Raw genomic sequence first — 15,223 nt, 5'->3', positions numbered from 1 at the left:
AGTCTGCAATGGCCTGATCTTAGTTGTTCCTCAATATATTGATGCAGAAAACCATGCCATACACATTTCAAGAAATTCTCCTCAACAATATTGTTACTGGTTTTATTTGCCCAATTTAAATATAAATTAAGTTTGCTCAGAACTCAGCTGTACTCTTATTGCTTGTGCCTCTAATTTCCAATTTCCCCAGGTGACAATACAATGGCTTTTAGAGATTTTATCCTGTGTTTTAAAAAAAAAATCAAGGAAGATTGAGAGGGGTATCAAATGGTCTGTTAAATGCCAACAAACAGCTTGTGAGGCCTTGTTTTATTTTCTTAAGTAGGAATAATTGAAGCAGCCTGAATGGGTGGGATCAAGCTTCCACAGAACTATGACCTTGTGGCTTTCAGCAGGTCCTGGGGTCTTGAAGCTGGATATGGAAGCTCTTAATTCTCTTTCTGGAGTTCTCTTCCTGCTGCTAAAATTGCATATGAGACAATCTTTTTTACTGAATTTGCCTAAGTGTGTGTTTATGGAATGTTACTATAATATTGGAACAGTTCATCAGTAGTAATTAATGTATTATTTTGTTGAGCACTTTGACAGTCAACCAATTCTTTATTTTCAGTTTGTCTGTATTTTACCTGTGGTGTAAAAATAACATTTTGCTTAAAGTCAAGTAGCTTGACCATCAAAATGCATCTAGAAATGCAATGCTAGATGCAAAATAAGAAAATGTTACGGTCTAGGCTAACTTCTAAATATATTAAGAGGGGGGTTTGGTCTGGTCCATTGCATCCAGCAGTACCACTAAAGTTTGGGAGTCTACACACAGTCGCCAATATCATTTTCTGCTCCTGGTTGTTTCAAAGCTCTACCTATACATATACCACTTCACTCAAGCTACAGGAGAATCACTAGTCTGTAGGATCAGTCCAGTTGCAAACAAACAGTCAGTGACCTGTACCATCCATCATTAGAACCTAGCACACAGTGCATAGTGATAAGCTTCTAGGACTTACTGGCAAGTCACCTCCATTGCCTGTCAGAGATGGGCTTCAGAACAGTTTCACCTGGTAGACCAAGAGTCTGATGAAGATTGATTACTTAGACAAGATGCTGGTGAGCTCCCTTGAATCAAACACCTTACAAGAGGTTGGGGAAAACTGTGTGAAGAAAGAGTCAACCAGAATAAAACAGGTGAAGAACTCAAAGCAGCTGTGCACAGAGTTGCAAAGTTTCAGATGAATGGCCTTTTATCCAATAAGGAGAAAGTGAGGACTGCAGATGCTGGAGATCTGAGTCAAAGAGTTTGATGCTGGAAAAACACAGCCAGTCAGGCAGCATCCGAGCAGCAGGAGAGTCGACGTTTCGGGCATTAGCCCTTCATCAGGAATGAGGCTTTTTCCAGCACCACACTCTGACTTTTCATCCAATCAGCCACCTGAGTAAATTAGAAAAAGCAAAATTGACAGTATTTTTGCATTTGTGCAAATCTCAATAAAACAAATATCAATTGTAAGGCTTATATAACTTTACAATGAGATAACACTCTGTGACTTTAAAAACAAAAGTATTTCATGCTCAACCAAGTTCAAAATAGCTCATAAAGAGATTAAGTGATAAAAGAAATTCCCTCCTGCTACAGTGTCATTTTGCTCTCCAAAGATTCTTAGCTCCTTCTTCCACTGGACCCAATTTCTTGTTTTTTAAAATTAGTTGTGTTCAATAAACAAGCAGTGACACAATGTACTACAGCTCTCCGATTCAGCCAGACCTACTACACAGCTTGCATCCAGTGCAGCAAGCCTCAGAAACATATGATTAAATCACTGAAGGAGCTAGAAACTCAAATCCTCTTTAGTGCCAGGTGGTTAGAATTTTGGAAGTTGAGAAATTTTGCACTTTAGTAATTAGTACAAGAAGTAACCTTCAAATGATCTTCAGCGAAAGAATAAAGTACAAACAGTCAAGTTTTGTTTCTGCAACTCCTTTTATACAATTAAAAACTATCTAGTACCGTCCCTCCCAAAACAAAATTAAGGATAAATATACATATATACATACACACATATAGCAGTTTTTCTGATGTACAGCAGTCAGGAAACCTTTACATTTTCAACATAAATAGAAGTTAATCAACTTTAGGGGCATATGTTTACAAAGATTATCCAATTTAAGGATTACAGTGATTTACAAAATCTACTGTATATATACAAAATATTTATATTAGAAAAATGCATTTCAGTAGAGTATAAATTACTTCAGTACAATTATTCCAGGGACTCTAGAGATTTGAGACTAACTCTTGGCAAACTGCTGTCTAAATCCAAAGTTCCTCTTTTATTTTTTAAAGTGTAACATAGCAATGGTGTATCAATGCCGCAGTTCAAAGGGGACCAGTAAACAAATAAATTATCCTTGTATTCATGTAAACGTTCTGCATAAAACTGAAAAATATGGCTACTTGTCTTAAAAAAAAGAACATTTACTTTTGGATTTATTTCAACCATTTCTATCAGCAACATTTACTGAAGCATTTAAGTATTGCCAGTGGGGGAAAGAAAACACCCAAGAAACGTATGCAACATGGTCGCAAATCACAGAATACATGCAAGTATTGAGTGACTAATCTTGTTGCTACTGCAAACAATATTGACAAGCAGAGGCCAAGCACTTCCTTTCAGAGTAGAGAGACAGAGAAATAGAGAAATAAATAAGAATCAGTCTCCCTGGACTGCATGCACACTAGCATTCAGTTAATGGAGGCTTCATTAGAAGTCTCAAACACCTTTCTCCTTGCACTTGTTGTTACACTGAACATCTAAAAGGAACTTTAAAAGGGAAAGAAAATGAATCGAAGCAGCTATGTGAGGCTTTCCTGCATCAAGAAAATATAAATACATAATATTGTGATACTGAGCCTTGGAATCCAAAAAAAACCTCAGTCCGCATGCTCAGTGATGGTATTATATAATTGACCCTCTTGGGCTGGGGCACTGGGATAGGGGATTGTACTAGGAAATCATAGGAAAATATAAGTGAGAGAAATTCATTACAAGTAAGATCAGTACAAAACATGGTGTGAGAGAATATCACAACCATCACCCAACTTTTATTTATGTGAGGACGAACATTCAACAAGCTCAATCAAGCAAAGTACAAGTGCTAAAGGCCATCTGTTTCAGGGAGGGAAAAAAGCATGAAACAAATTACAAACAATTTTTTAAAAAGGGTTTAGAGAAGAAAACTGAATAGCTTCATATGACTATTTAACAAAACAAAACTCTTCTTCCATCACATTCCATTACTATGACATAGAAAGACAAGGGTGTGTCTTTTGCTGATTTTTTTCTATCATGAACACAGTCAGTGATACAGAATCCATGTCTTTTAACATAGACAATATCTGACACAATGCTGACTAAAATTGTAACATCAGGTACGTTGGACGGAGAATTGGCTTAAGGTGTGAGAATCAGCAGACTCTGGACTGTAGTCTCTGTAGTGGGGCCAACATATGACTCCAACCCAGAGTAACTGCTCAACTACACTGCTAACCTGGGGAGTTGTAGTTTTCTGTTCTGAGCTGAATGGTCTAATTAATAAAATGTCCAATTCAACCCAACATAATTTGGTGTGTTTGTGTGTGTAGATGAACACTTAAATTGGATTAAAATATGTAATCTCTTTCATTCCACCATATTTTGAATTCGGATCACTCCTGATACAGTAAAAAAAAGCTTAATTATACTCACTTGTCATTAACAAATTTTCAGAAGTAAGATTTATTGTACTATCATGTCACCAATTATCTTTTGAACTCAAACACAACCCTTACATTTTATTGAAAGCTGGCTCTAAGCACAACTATTCAAGGATACTAATGGCCTTTTACTCAAGGAAAAAAATTTGTCAATGCACCCATGTAATTCATCATACAACGAAATGGGCTGTGCTCCTCAGAGCTCAAGTTTACACAGCAGAGAAGAGAATCCTCAGCTTTAGGTTTGGATAGAACAAATAAATCAAATTTGTAGAACTAACTTTTTGACAAAAAACTCTCATTACATACTCTCTCTCTCTTCACGTACCTCAACCTCAAAACCAGCTATATATTATGTCAGAATAATCAACCCCACCACTTACTGAATAAGGAATAAATAGTTAATGATTTATTTTCATGAATGCAATACTATCTTGTAAACTTAAGTCCAGTGAAACAAAGTGATTCTAACTGAAAAGAACATAGAATAATAAAAATGCAAGTAGAATCTAAAACATCAAAATTAGAAATGTACTTATGGTTCTGTTTGCTCCTGGAGATTTTTAAGCAATATACAAACAGAAGATGCCTGTTTACATCTTAAACTTCAGTCCTTCTTTTGGTACACTGTTGAAAAACAAAGGTAAATTGCTTGGCATACACTTCATGAGTTGCTCTCAACTTAGATGGTCTTTGTATGGACGGCAAAATAAAATTTTCCTTCAAGAATTTTTGCTTTGAAATTACACAATGTATCATGACAGCAACTAAAGATACAATATCACTTCACTCCAGCTGGCAGATTGCATGGACTTAAATATTCATTCTGTGCAAGGTAACCATGTTTCTATATTGTTACATAACATTGCATCACTATTCCCAATAGTTTTGAGGCCTGGCAAAAGAAAACATGGAGACAGATTGCCAAAATATAGAAAACTAAATGGCAACTTGTGATTTATTTGGAATTTAAATAGAGACATAAAAATCAAGATTAATGGAGATGAAGAGTCTACCATTATGTATCTATTTCTGCTATGACAATGTCCTTCACTATAACTTCCTACTGATTTCTTAAGATGGAAAGTTAACTTAAATTATGGGTTCTTGTCCTGACTTTCCACTTAGAGTTGATTTTTCTGTGGTACATTGTGGACTTTAGCATTTCAGGTTTCTTAGACATTATGTATGTAAAGTCTATTTCATTCACATAATGTTAAAGCGAGTAGTAAGTGCACGATAATCCAGTCAGCAGATTGAAGTGTGTTAGTTAAGCTTTGTGGAACAGGGTGAGCTGAACCAAGGACTTATCCAAACCAACACCTTTGACAAAGCCAAGGTAATGCTTTACCTCCCTGTAGAAAAGCAATGTGACAGTCAACAGTACGAATACTGGTTCTGCTCATGCAGTGTGCACCTAACATGGTTGTTGGGAAACAAACCATGCCCTAATGTGGGTCTCAGTAACATTCGGTAGCTAAATTGGGGGTACCAGAGGGTTCAGTTCAGTTTACTAGTTTTCCATGGTGAAAAACCATGCAGCTGGCAAGTAAAGCTTGTCAGTATGTTGGCTTACACAGTTCAGGAAATGGGTCCGTAGCGGGCTACATCATTATTGTAAGCCAGTTAAGCACTCCTGCTTTTCTGAATTTTAAAAAAAATAACATTTCCAGAAAGGGCATCCCTTTATAGAGAATCAATGAGGCCTCTTAAGGTATAGTCAAAAAGTACTTGCATGCTCTGGGAGGTCCACCCAGTATTCTTTTAAAAGTTAAAATCTGGGTTTTACAACAGGTATGGAATCCTGATTCGAATGGATGAACAGCCTCTCAGCCGTTCTGGGCTCTCACTTTACAGCATGCCTGAAAAGTTGGTTCAGTCAGGCAAATGAGTACACAAGATACACTATAAGCAAGGTGTCATGAATATTTCATGTGAGAGACAGGGTACCATCATTTGAAAGTTTCTCCTGAAAAATATTTTTCCCAACAGCAAAATCAAGATTAGAATTATACTATGTAGGCCAAGTTACTGACATGAGCTCACCATTCTAACATAGAACATCATACAGGCATACCAGAATCATGCCACCCAATAATTATTTTACTGGATATTGGTAATAAGGTCCTCAGTTTCTCACCAATTGAAAGACTTAAATTGAAATCAGCTGTTATAGGTCCTCAACAGGTTACAGGTCATTAACTTCCTGCAGGACATACAGTTGCCAAAAGGCGTTCCCAGCATGAAGAATTAATGATATGTGTTCACAGGAAGATTGAGCAATTGCCTCAGATATTAATACTTCACTTTATTTAGCTCCTTCAGAGGTCATCCCATTCTCATCATTGATAATGCTGCAGAGAACTGTTTTGGCCATGTCTATACACAAATCAGCTTGGGTTCTGCCATTATTTGCATGCATACAGAGGACAAAACAAAAGCAAACTCAAACTGGTCTGTTTTAATTCCTACCAATGCCTCTTTTGGGTCTACAAAACGATCGCATTGCACTTTGGGATCAACATGAAAACAATTTATAGATTGGCATGTAGACATTTTACCAGAAGGATCTGTTTTCCCTGATGTTACCCAATTCAAATTAGTATATCCTCAACAAACTGCTGCAGAACATCATGTCATTGCTACGAAAACCTTGTTAGTTCTTTGATAATCCACTTCTGGGCTCATCAAATGACACCCATCACTACTTGATTTTAATCTTTCCAAATAGAATCATATTGTTTCTTTTCATCTCCTACGGATAAGATCCATTTTATAGCACTATTCAAAATCCTGGGGAGTTGCGTTAGCACAACACATTTAAATAATCAACATTTTCATTGCTGGTACCTTTCAATTGACTTGTGCCAACATATACTTCCCTGGATTCTCAGCAAAGCCTAAGAATATTAGGAAAGAAAAATAAAATAACGGCACTGAGTCACAATGGCACATTTCAAGTCATCAGGCGCAACATACAATATTTTGTAGAATTTAGCACCCAACAGCAGTTTGAACATTCCACAGTCTCAATAACTTTACTCCACACAGCAAGCCACCTCATGTCTCAGCTGCAGGTTTCACACATCTTCATCACTCACTCCCTGTGACTTTTAATTGACTCGCCACTGGCATTGTCCCTGTAGAAACAATTAAAAACATTTTAGGAGTCAAAATTGGAATCATTTTCTTACACTGGTTGAGGATTGCATTCTGAAAAAATGTAATACGACACTTGGTCTTCAGATTTCCAGAAGAAGAGCTTATGGTTTCAGTCAAATTCCACATTATAGGCATTTTCAAAACTTGATTAACAATACAAACACATTTAGCAGGTCTACAACTGGCCCCATCATCCTTAGGGTAGGGGAAGCAAAGCCCTCTCAATGCTATCAAGAGATCCTGTTGCAAAGTTGTGAACATAATTTGACATCACTATGAAACACACTATAGTTCAACATTTACCTGTAAACTCTCAATTTACTTTATGATAAATACTGGAAGACCAGGTGCGGATAGTAATCCAGCATGTTAGCAAATTCTAGGGGCTGGCCACTCGAATGGCTGTTTATTAAGGCAGAGAGTACAAGTGAGGAAAGTCAACGGTTCATAGAATTATAAAGTAGAGAGGCTCTTTGGACCATCAAGTCTGCACCAAAAAAACTATTCTAAATTTACATTGCTCCCACTTTCAAGCACTTGGCCCACTCCTTTCAAATGTTATGATACTACAAGGGCTAAAAATACTTTTTAAAAGGTTGAGGTTTTCTGCCTCAACTACCCTCCAAGCTATGCATCCCCCAGATTCCCACTAACCTCTGGGCAACATTTCGACCAATTCCTTCTAAAACTCTGGCCTTTCCACCTTAAAATTATATCCCCTTTTTATTGACCCTTCAACTCGGGGATCAGCTGGTTTTTATCCAACTTGTCCATGCCCCACAATCAGGTCTCCCCTCAGCCTTCTGTTATAAAGAAAACCTCAGCTTATCCTGCCTCTCTTAACTAAACTACTCCATCCAGGCAACATCCTGGTGAACCTCCTTTGCACTCCCCCCATTTCCTCATAAAATGTGCACAGTGCTCCAGCCATGGCCTAACCAAAGTCCTGTACAGCTCCAAAATAACCTCCCTGCTCGTATAATTTTTGTCACAATGGATAAAGGCAAGTATCTCGTAAGCCACCTTAACCACCCGATTAACTTGTCCTGCTGCCTTCAGGGATCTGTGCCCGAAACGTCGATTTTACTGCTCCTCGGATGCTGCCTGAACTGCTGTGCTCTTCCAGCACCATTAATCCAGAATCTGGTTTCCAGCACCTGCAGTCATTGTTTTTACCTCAGGGATCTGTGGACAAGGACCCCAAGATCGCTTCCTAGCATCCTGCCATTCACTGAGTACATCCTTATTCTGTCTACACTGAAGGTTAAATTCCATTTGCCACTGATCTGCCCGTCTGACCAATCCATCTATGTCCTCCTTTCACCTAAGACCTTCTTCCTCTCAGTAAACAATCCAGCCAATCTTTGTGTCATTAGCAAGCTTACTTATCATCCTCCTGCCCACATTACATATAAATAACATGGAAAATATTCATAAACAATAAAGGACCCAGCACCAATGTCTGTGGTATGCCATTGGACACCAGTCTTTAGTCACACAAACGGCCATCTACCATGATCCTCTGACTTCTACTACTGCAATCAATCTGCAGACTATGATCAAAAAGCTAATTTCATTTATGAGCTAGTTGGGGCAATACAACTGGGCTTTTCTTTTAGTGCCTCATTCACATCAAACAGGTTTGAGTCAGAGTTCATATGTATGTATTTTTCAGCAACTTACAAATGTGCTCTAATGGGAATTCAATTACTAAAAGCACTCAAATCATAAGATAAAGTTCCCAAATGCAATAGCACCTTGAGACTAGCAGATTTACTTTAACTGCGTACTTCGTGAACAAACATATTGAGATCTTTAGCAAAATTAGCTTTCAGATCAAGGTAGAAATTGAACAACAAAGCTGTTTTAAAAATGTTCTATTGTATCAGCATTTCACAATGTGTGATGTACCACATTTACAAAAGTTTCTTTAAAAAGAAAAACATACCAACTGGTAAAGTTTGAAGAGCTGTCTGGAGTACCTCCATTCTGACCTCCAATACCTGTAAAATAAGCTCAAAGTCAAATAGCTTGTTCCACCACAGACGAAAAATCACAATTTGTATTTTTTAACAGCTGGAATGCACTGTGCAGCCCTAGAAATCTCTGACAACTTTTTTCTTCTCAGGAAAATATTTTCTTCTGAAAGAAAAAAAATCATTCGCAGGAACAGGACATCACCTGTAAGGGTCGCATTCACTGCGCATCTCTCTTCAACTGAATAATTTGCTGGGCCGTTTCAGAGTCAGAAATATTGCTATGGGTCTGGAGCTACGCATAAGCTATCAGAGTAAGGATGGTAGATTTCCTTTCCTAAAGCACATTACTGAGCCAGATGGATATTCAAGGGCAATAAACTGTAAGGTATAAAAGAGAATGTGACTCACTGGATTGCACTAGAGACATATAACTTGGGCTTAATGGGCAAATGACCTCTTCTGTGCCATAAGGACTTGTAAACTGCATTGTAAACAAGAATGTCAAAATAGAATTAAACTATACCTCAAAAAGATTTAGCTCCACAGCTTCTAAGGATCTAAACTTGAGCATCTCCCTATCAGTGCTCAGTGACACCATCTATAAGCATGGTATCAGCTCCCATGTACTTTGACAATATCCACCTCCACTTCTCTTCCACATGTCTTGATCTCTATGGCATCTGTACTGTCAACTGCTCATTTGATATTCAGTCTTGAATAATCCACAATTTACATTCGATGAACATTAATTCCATTCCTCTTATCACCCTGAATGCTTATCCTAACTTTTCCCCACTTTTATTGGCCATGCCTTCAGCTGACTAGAAATTTCACTCTCTTACTCTCAAACCCAGACCATAAGTTTTTCAGCACTTTCCGTAAGAGCTTCTTCTTTGGCTTGGCACCCATTTTCTGGTTGAAATTTCTAAAGTGTAATGGGACACTTTGTATCTTAAAGGCATAATATAAATGAAAAACATTGATACACAAATTGGCATGAGCACATTTCAGAGATGTAACACATATCAAAGTTCTGATAAAATTTTAATGATGTTTTCTACTTAAAAACAACAACTTGCTTCAGACAGTGATCAACAAACTGATAACAAAGATGTCATTCTGCCTCACTTAGAAATAATCATGAGATGAATGATTAGTTTATGCTTTAGATTGGTAATGGTTGCTTGAGACAACTTTCTGCTCAAATAATGCTATAGGATATTTTACAGACCAGCTTGAATCACCAGCAGAGAAATTATGAGACACCACCTGCAGTGTTCTGGAGCCTCAGTCTCGGTCCTGAGCTCAAAAACTGCTCTGGGCTACTTTGCTGTGACAGGCTCAAAGTTATCATATTCTGCACGGGATCCTTAATAGTTTGTGGACATTTTTGGTTTAATTAAAAATAACTTGAAAAAAAAAAATGACTGTACAACTGTCCAGTCCCCGTGTCACAATTCTTTGAACCTCACTTACACTGCACCACCTCAAACAAGTTCAATGATTTGTTTTATGGTTAGCACTGCTGCCTCATAGCACCAGGGACCCAGGTTCGATCCTAGCCTCGGACGAGTGTGTATGGAGTTTACACATTCTCTCCATGTCTGCATGCGTTTCCTCCGGGTGCTTGTGTTTCCTCCCACAATCCAAAAGATATGCAGGTTAGATGAACTGGCCATGCCAAATTGCCCATAGTATTCAGGGATGTGTAGGTTAGATGCATTAATAGGATAGGGGATTGAGTCTGGGTGGGATACTCTTTGGAGGGTCGGTGTGGACTGGCTGGGCCAAATGGCCTGTTTTGACATTGTAGGGATTCTATGACATCTTGATAAGGAAAGTGAAAATTTAACTTACATTATACATTCCAAATGTCTTGGCAATGAATTTCAGTCAGTCAGTTTGTTTAGAATAAGGCAGAGAGTCCGATATTGATATTAGAAATAATGCAGACAAGAAAACAAAAATGAATGTACAAACCTGCCTCTCAAAATCCTCAATGTTCCAAACCGCTTTACAAATAATTACTTTGTCACATATCATGAGACCAGTCCCTGAAGTCTGTTCTGCCATTCCATAAATTATGATCAATCTGTACCTGCAGCAGCATTTACCTTGCTTTTGATCCATATCCTTCAATACCCTTACACAAAAAAAATCCTATACATCTCAGTCTCAAAAGCAATGATTGGCTTAGCAGCCCCAGCCTTTCATTTGGAGAGATGAGGGGGGGTGAGGAAAGAAACACGTTTTGGATTTCTGTTATAGACTTGCTGGGAAAGTGTGTCCTGATTTCAACCTTATATTACATAAACGCATCACCCCTATTCTGATACACCCAATCACAAACAAATTTTGCTTCAGCTATTTCTGTTCAAATGTACTTTTTAGATTAGATTAGATTAGATTACAGTGTGGAAACAGGCCCTTCGGCCCAACAAGTCCACACCGACCCGCCGAAGCGAAACCCACCCATACCCCTACATTTACCCCTTACCTAACACTACGGGCAATTTAGCGTGGACAATTCACCTGACCCTGCACATTTTTGGACTGTGGGAGGAAACCGGAGCACCCGGAGGAAACCCACGCAGACACGGGGAGAATGTGGAAACTCCACACAGCCAGTCGCCTGAGGCGGGAATTGAACCCGGGTCTCTGGCGCTGTGAGGCAGCAGTGCTAACCACTGTGCCACCGTGCCGCCTTGATTTTGTTTCAAAAGGCAGAGGCAACCACAAAAATTTCGTAACAGCATCACTAATGAGAGCTGTATTAAGTATGGATCACCAGTTTACAGACATTCAACTTATAAATGTAATCCTATACAAGGATGTAATTTTAAATATCCAAAATACAACCATCTGTACTTATGAACGGCTGTTTTATACTGTCTGGACTGTGTTCTGACTTGTGCACAGAACCCGTTCGCAACCCACAGACCGTCTGTATTATAATGTATCTATTTTCCCTATATAATAATCATCACTATCTATCCATCCCCCATCTTTCCTCCACATTTGTTGTGTATACCTACAGCAAATGGACAGATGTTCAAAGAGGCAATTCACCAGCACCTTAACGGCAACTAAGGAGAGGCCATAAATGCTGGCCTAGCCAACAATGCCCACATCCAATGAATGAGTAACTTTGAAATCTCAACCACTTGTTGCACATATTGCCATTGCTTCTTTTGCCAGTTACCTTAAACTTGCACTCTCTTGCTCTTGATCTTTATACCAAGAGAAACAGTTTTCCCTTACCTACATACCCATACATCTCATGACTTTTTAAAATAATTTTTTTTAGAATCTGTCAGCTTTTCCACATGACTCCAAGTTTGAATTTGTTTCATGTTTCAACCAATGTCAGATTAATGCACAGAAAGTTGCCAAAAAGTAACTATCTTGCCTCAAGTAGTTCAAGTAAAAACTCTATTCTTCCAGTGACTGAAGGACTAATTTTTCATCAAAGTCTTCTTTGAACCACTTCTGGTTCAGTCTCCTTGGAAATATGAAAATGGCAGATTTTAAATCTCAAATATGTTTCTCTCTCTCTTCTCAGTTCAAAAAAGCAGCTGTCTTTAATGTGTTCCTTTGTCCTTCAAATCTTTAGAAGATCTTAAATACTGCTCTCATCTTGCAGCTTTACAAAAGTTAAAGTCACAATCATTCTTTTTCCCTCATGGAAACTAAACTAAAACCAAAATGCCATCATGCTTTCTGAATTCAACTAAAATGAATTACAGTAAATTCTATCCTCTTTCCAGGCCCATTTCTTACCCATCTCATGATTTCCTGGCAAACTTCAGCCTGAGATACCATTCCAAAGGCACTATTTAGACTATTAAAAAAGATCTAAAAAATATCCATATTTAGATATTCAAGTTCATCCTTTCATTTTTCTTAAAAGCTGTTATTAAAAGTCAGTAAGTTCAACATTTTTCAGCTGTCAACCTCCAATTCATATTCCACACTAATCCACTTTGCAGGACTGGGTCATTGGAAAACAACTTGGGAAGAAAACGACAGTCAACTTTAATCAATCTCTCTCAACTGAAGCTAATGCAAGATCTTCTACTGTTTCCCTGGAGATGACCTTGGTATAGATGGTTTAATTACAGAGCCAAAATGAGTCAGAGGGTAGATGGAGATTTGCTGAACATTTAATTAAATGTTCCTAAGCAGGTTGAGAAATTGTTTTGACATTTATTTGAATATATCAAAAATTTTTTTCTACAATTTATTCAGTAAGTGAAAAGGCGAGACAATCTGGCTCAAATACACAGTGCTACCTAGACATCAGTCACTTGGCATATGCATAGTAGTAGTCAGGACTCCTCCTAACATTTTTTTCTCTCCGTTAAAACTACATTGTCCATAATTGTAGCCAATTCACAAAATATCACATTTGAAAGGTGAAAATTGGCAACTACACATTTTTATTTCTGATTGCATTATGTGAATGATAGGAGAGATCCTGAAAGCGACCAGCTGACCGATGTGTTAATTTACTTTATATCTATTACTGCTACTGCCAGAAAGTTGTAAATCCAAGCAGTACATCATGACCTGTGGATCTAATACAGCTGACTATCAGTGTACAGCTGAAAAGTTAGTTGTCTTTCAGATTACACATTAAATCAACAGTCCCATTCAAGTGTTGGCACACTTTTCAAGGAGCAGAAATTCTTCTGGAGTCTCAGTCAACCTCAACAACACCTACACCAACACCTGGTCACCCCTTCTCTGTTTGTATTGCCAAAAGTGACCCAAGTGCTAGGGAACTTGAGCAGGCCTGACAGCATATTTGGAAAGAGAAACAAAGTTATAATGGAGTCCAGTGTGAGATTATGGCCATTCCAAAGAAGAGTCACACTGGATTTGAAATGTTAACTCTCTCGTTCTCTCTCCATAGATGCTGCCAGACCTGAAGTTCTCCTACACATTGTTTTTATCAGTTTTTGAGAAGATTTTAACTCAGGTCTGAGTAGTCTCGAAGTCATTTCTGATATGTCTTTGATGTAAAGTAATGTGGCTATAGATTTTGGTTGCGCTGTGCCTGCTTGTTGGGCTTTGTTTCTGTTCCAGACTACTCAGACCCCTTGGTATCATGGTAGCCCACAAACCTACCAACACAATTAAACAGCAACGAATAAACCTAAAGGATCGATTAGATACTATCAGCAAAACTAACATCATTTACAAAGTACCATGCAGAGCTGTAAAAAACAACCCACTACATCAGACACACAGGAAACTTACCACCAGGATACACGAACACCAACTGGTCACCAAAAGACACGACGTACTATCACTAGTTTCCATACATGCAGACAAAGAAGGACATCACTTTGACTGGGACAACACACACATCCTGGGACAGGCGAAACAAAGACACGCACAAGAATTCTTAGAGGTATGGCATTCTAACCAGCACTCCATCAATAAACACAGCGACTTAGTCCCTTTCTACATTGCCTTGAAAAAAAAACAGAAATGACATCACCCACCTTAAGAAACCAAGACCTATAGAGGCAAGGCATACCACCAGCGCTTCACCGGAGACTCTCACTGGTTATGTTACCAAGTCATGGTGACAAAACGTCTGAAAACAAACCTTACAGCTCAGTAAGCTAACTTACATACTTACTTTAGTTTTTATTTCAGAATCCTAGTATCTGCAATATTTCGCTTTTATTTGAGTGCCATTTATCGGATCCTGCTCAGTTCAAAATGGTTGCTCTATTTATAGAGTCATCGAGTTGTACATCATGGAAACAGACCCTTCGGTCCAACTCATCTATGCCAGCCAGATATCCTAAATTAATCCAGTCCAATTTGACCACAGAACATAGGAGCAGAAATTAGGCCATTCAGCCCATCGAGTCTGCTCTACCATTCAATTAGGGCCTCTTGCTGAGATATTTGTATCATCGATAGCCACAGGTGAGTTGCCGGAAGACTGGAGGTTGGCTAATGTGGTGCCACTGTTTAAGAAGGGCGGTAAAGACAAGCCAGGGATCTATTGACCGGTGAGTCTGATCTCGGTGGTGGGCAAGTTGTTGGAGGGAATCCTGAGGGACAGGAGGTACATGTATTTGGAAAGGCAAGGACTGATTAGGGACAGTCAACATGGCTTTGTGCGTGGGAAATCATGTCTCACAAACTTGATTGAGTTTTTTGAAGAAGTAACAAAGACGATTGATGAGGGCAGAGCATAGATGTGATCAATATGGACTTCAGTAAGGCGTTCGACAAGGTTCCCCATGGGAGACTGATTAGCAAGGTTAGATCTCATGGAATACAGGGAGAACTAGCCATTTGGATACAGAAC

At 38.5% G+C, this 15,223-nt stretch overlaps 1 protein-coding gene across 1 annotated transcript in view; it reads right to left on the bottom strand.

Annotated features, from left to right (window-relative positions):
* Window positions 1-1,956: 1,956 nt before the first annotated feature.
* The window catches only part of tcta (T cell leukemia translocation altered), a 20,943-nt gene continuing 7,676 nt past the window's right edge, over window positions 1,957-15,223 (bottom strand). The window contains exons 2-3 of the mRNA XM_043707691.1: window positions 8,859-8,913; window positions 1,957-6,888 (exon numbers count right to left, since the gene is read on the bottom strand). Of these exons, the coding sequence (XP_043563626.1) occupies window positions 6,846-6,888; window positions 8,859-8,913 (98 nt within the window). The 3' untranslated portion in view covers window positions 1,957-6,845. The remainder of the gene's footprint in view (window positions 6,889-8,858; window positions 8,914-15,223) is intronic.

Source organism: Chiloscyllium plagiosum, chromosome 18 (assembly GCF_004010195.1).
Source record: "Chiloscyllium plagiosum isolate BGI_BamShark_2017 chromosome 18, ASM401019v2, whole genome shotgun sequence".
NCBI lineage: Eukaryota > Metazoa > Chordata > Chondrichthyes > Orectolobiformes > Hemiscylliidae > Chiloscyllium > Chiloscyllium plagiosum.
This window is presented reverse-complemented; position numbering and strand designations above follow the sequence as displayed.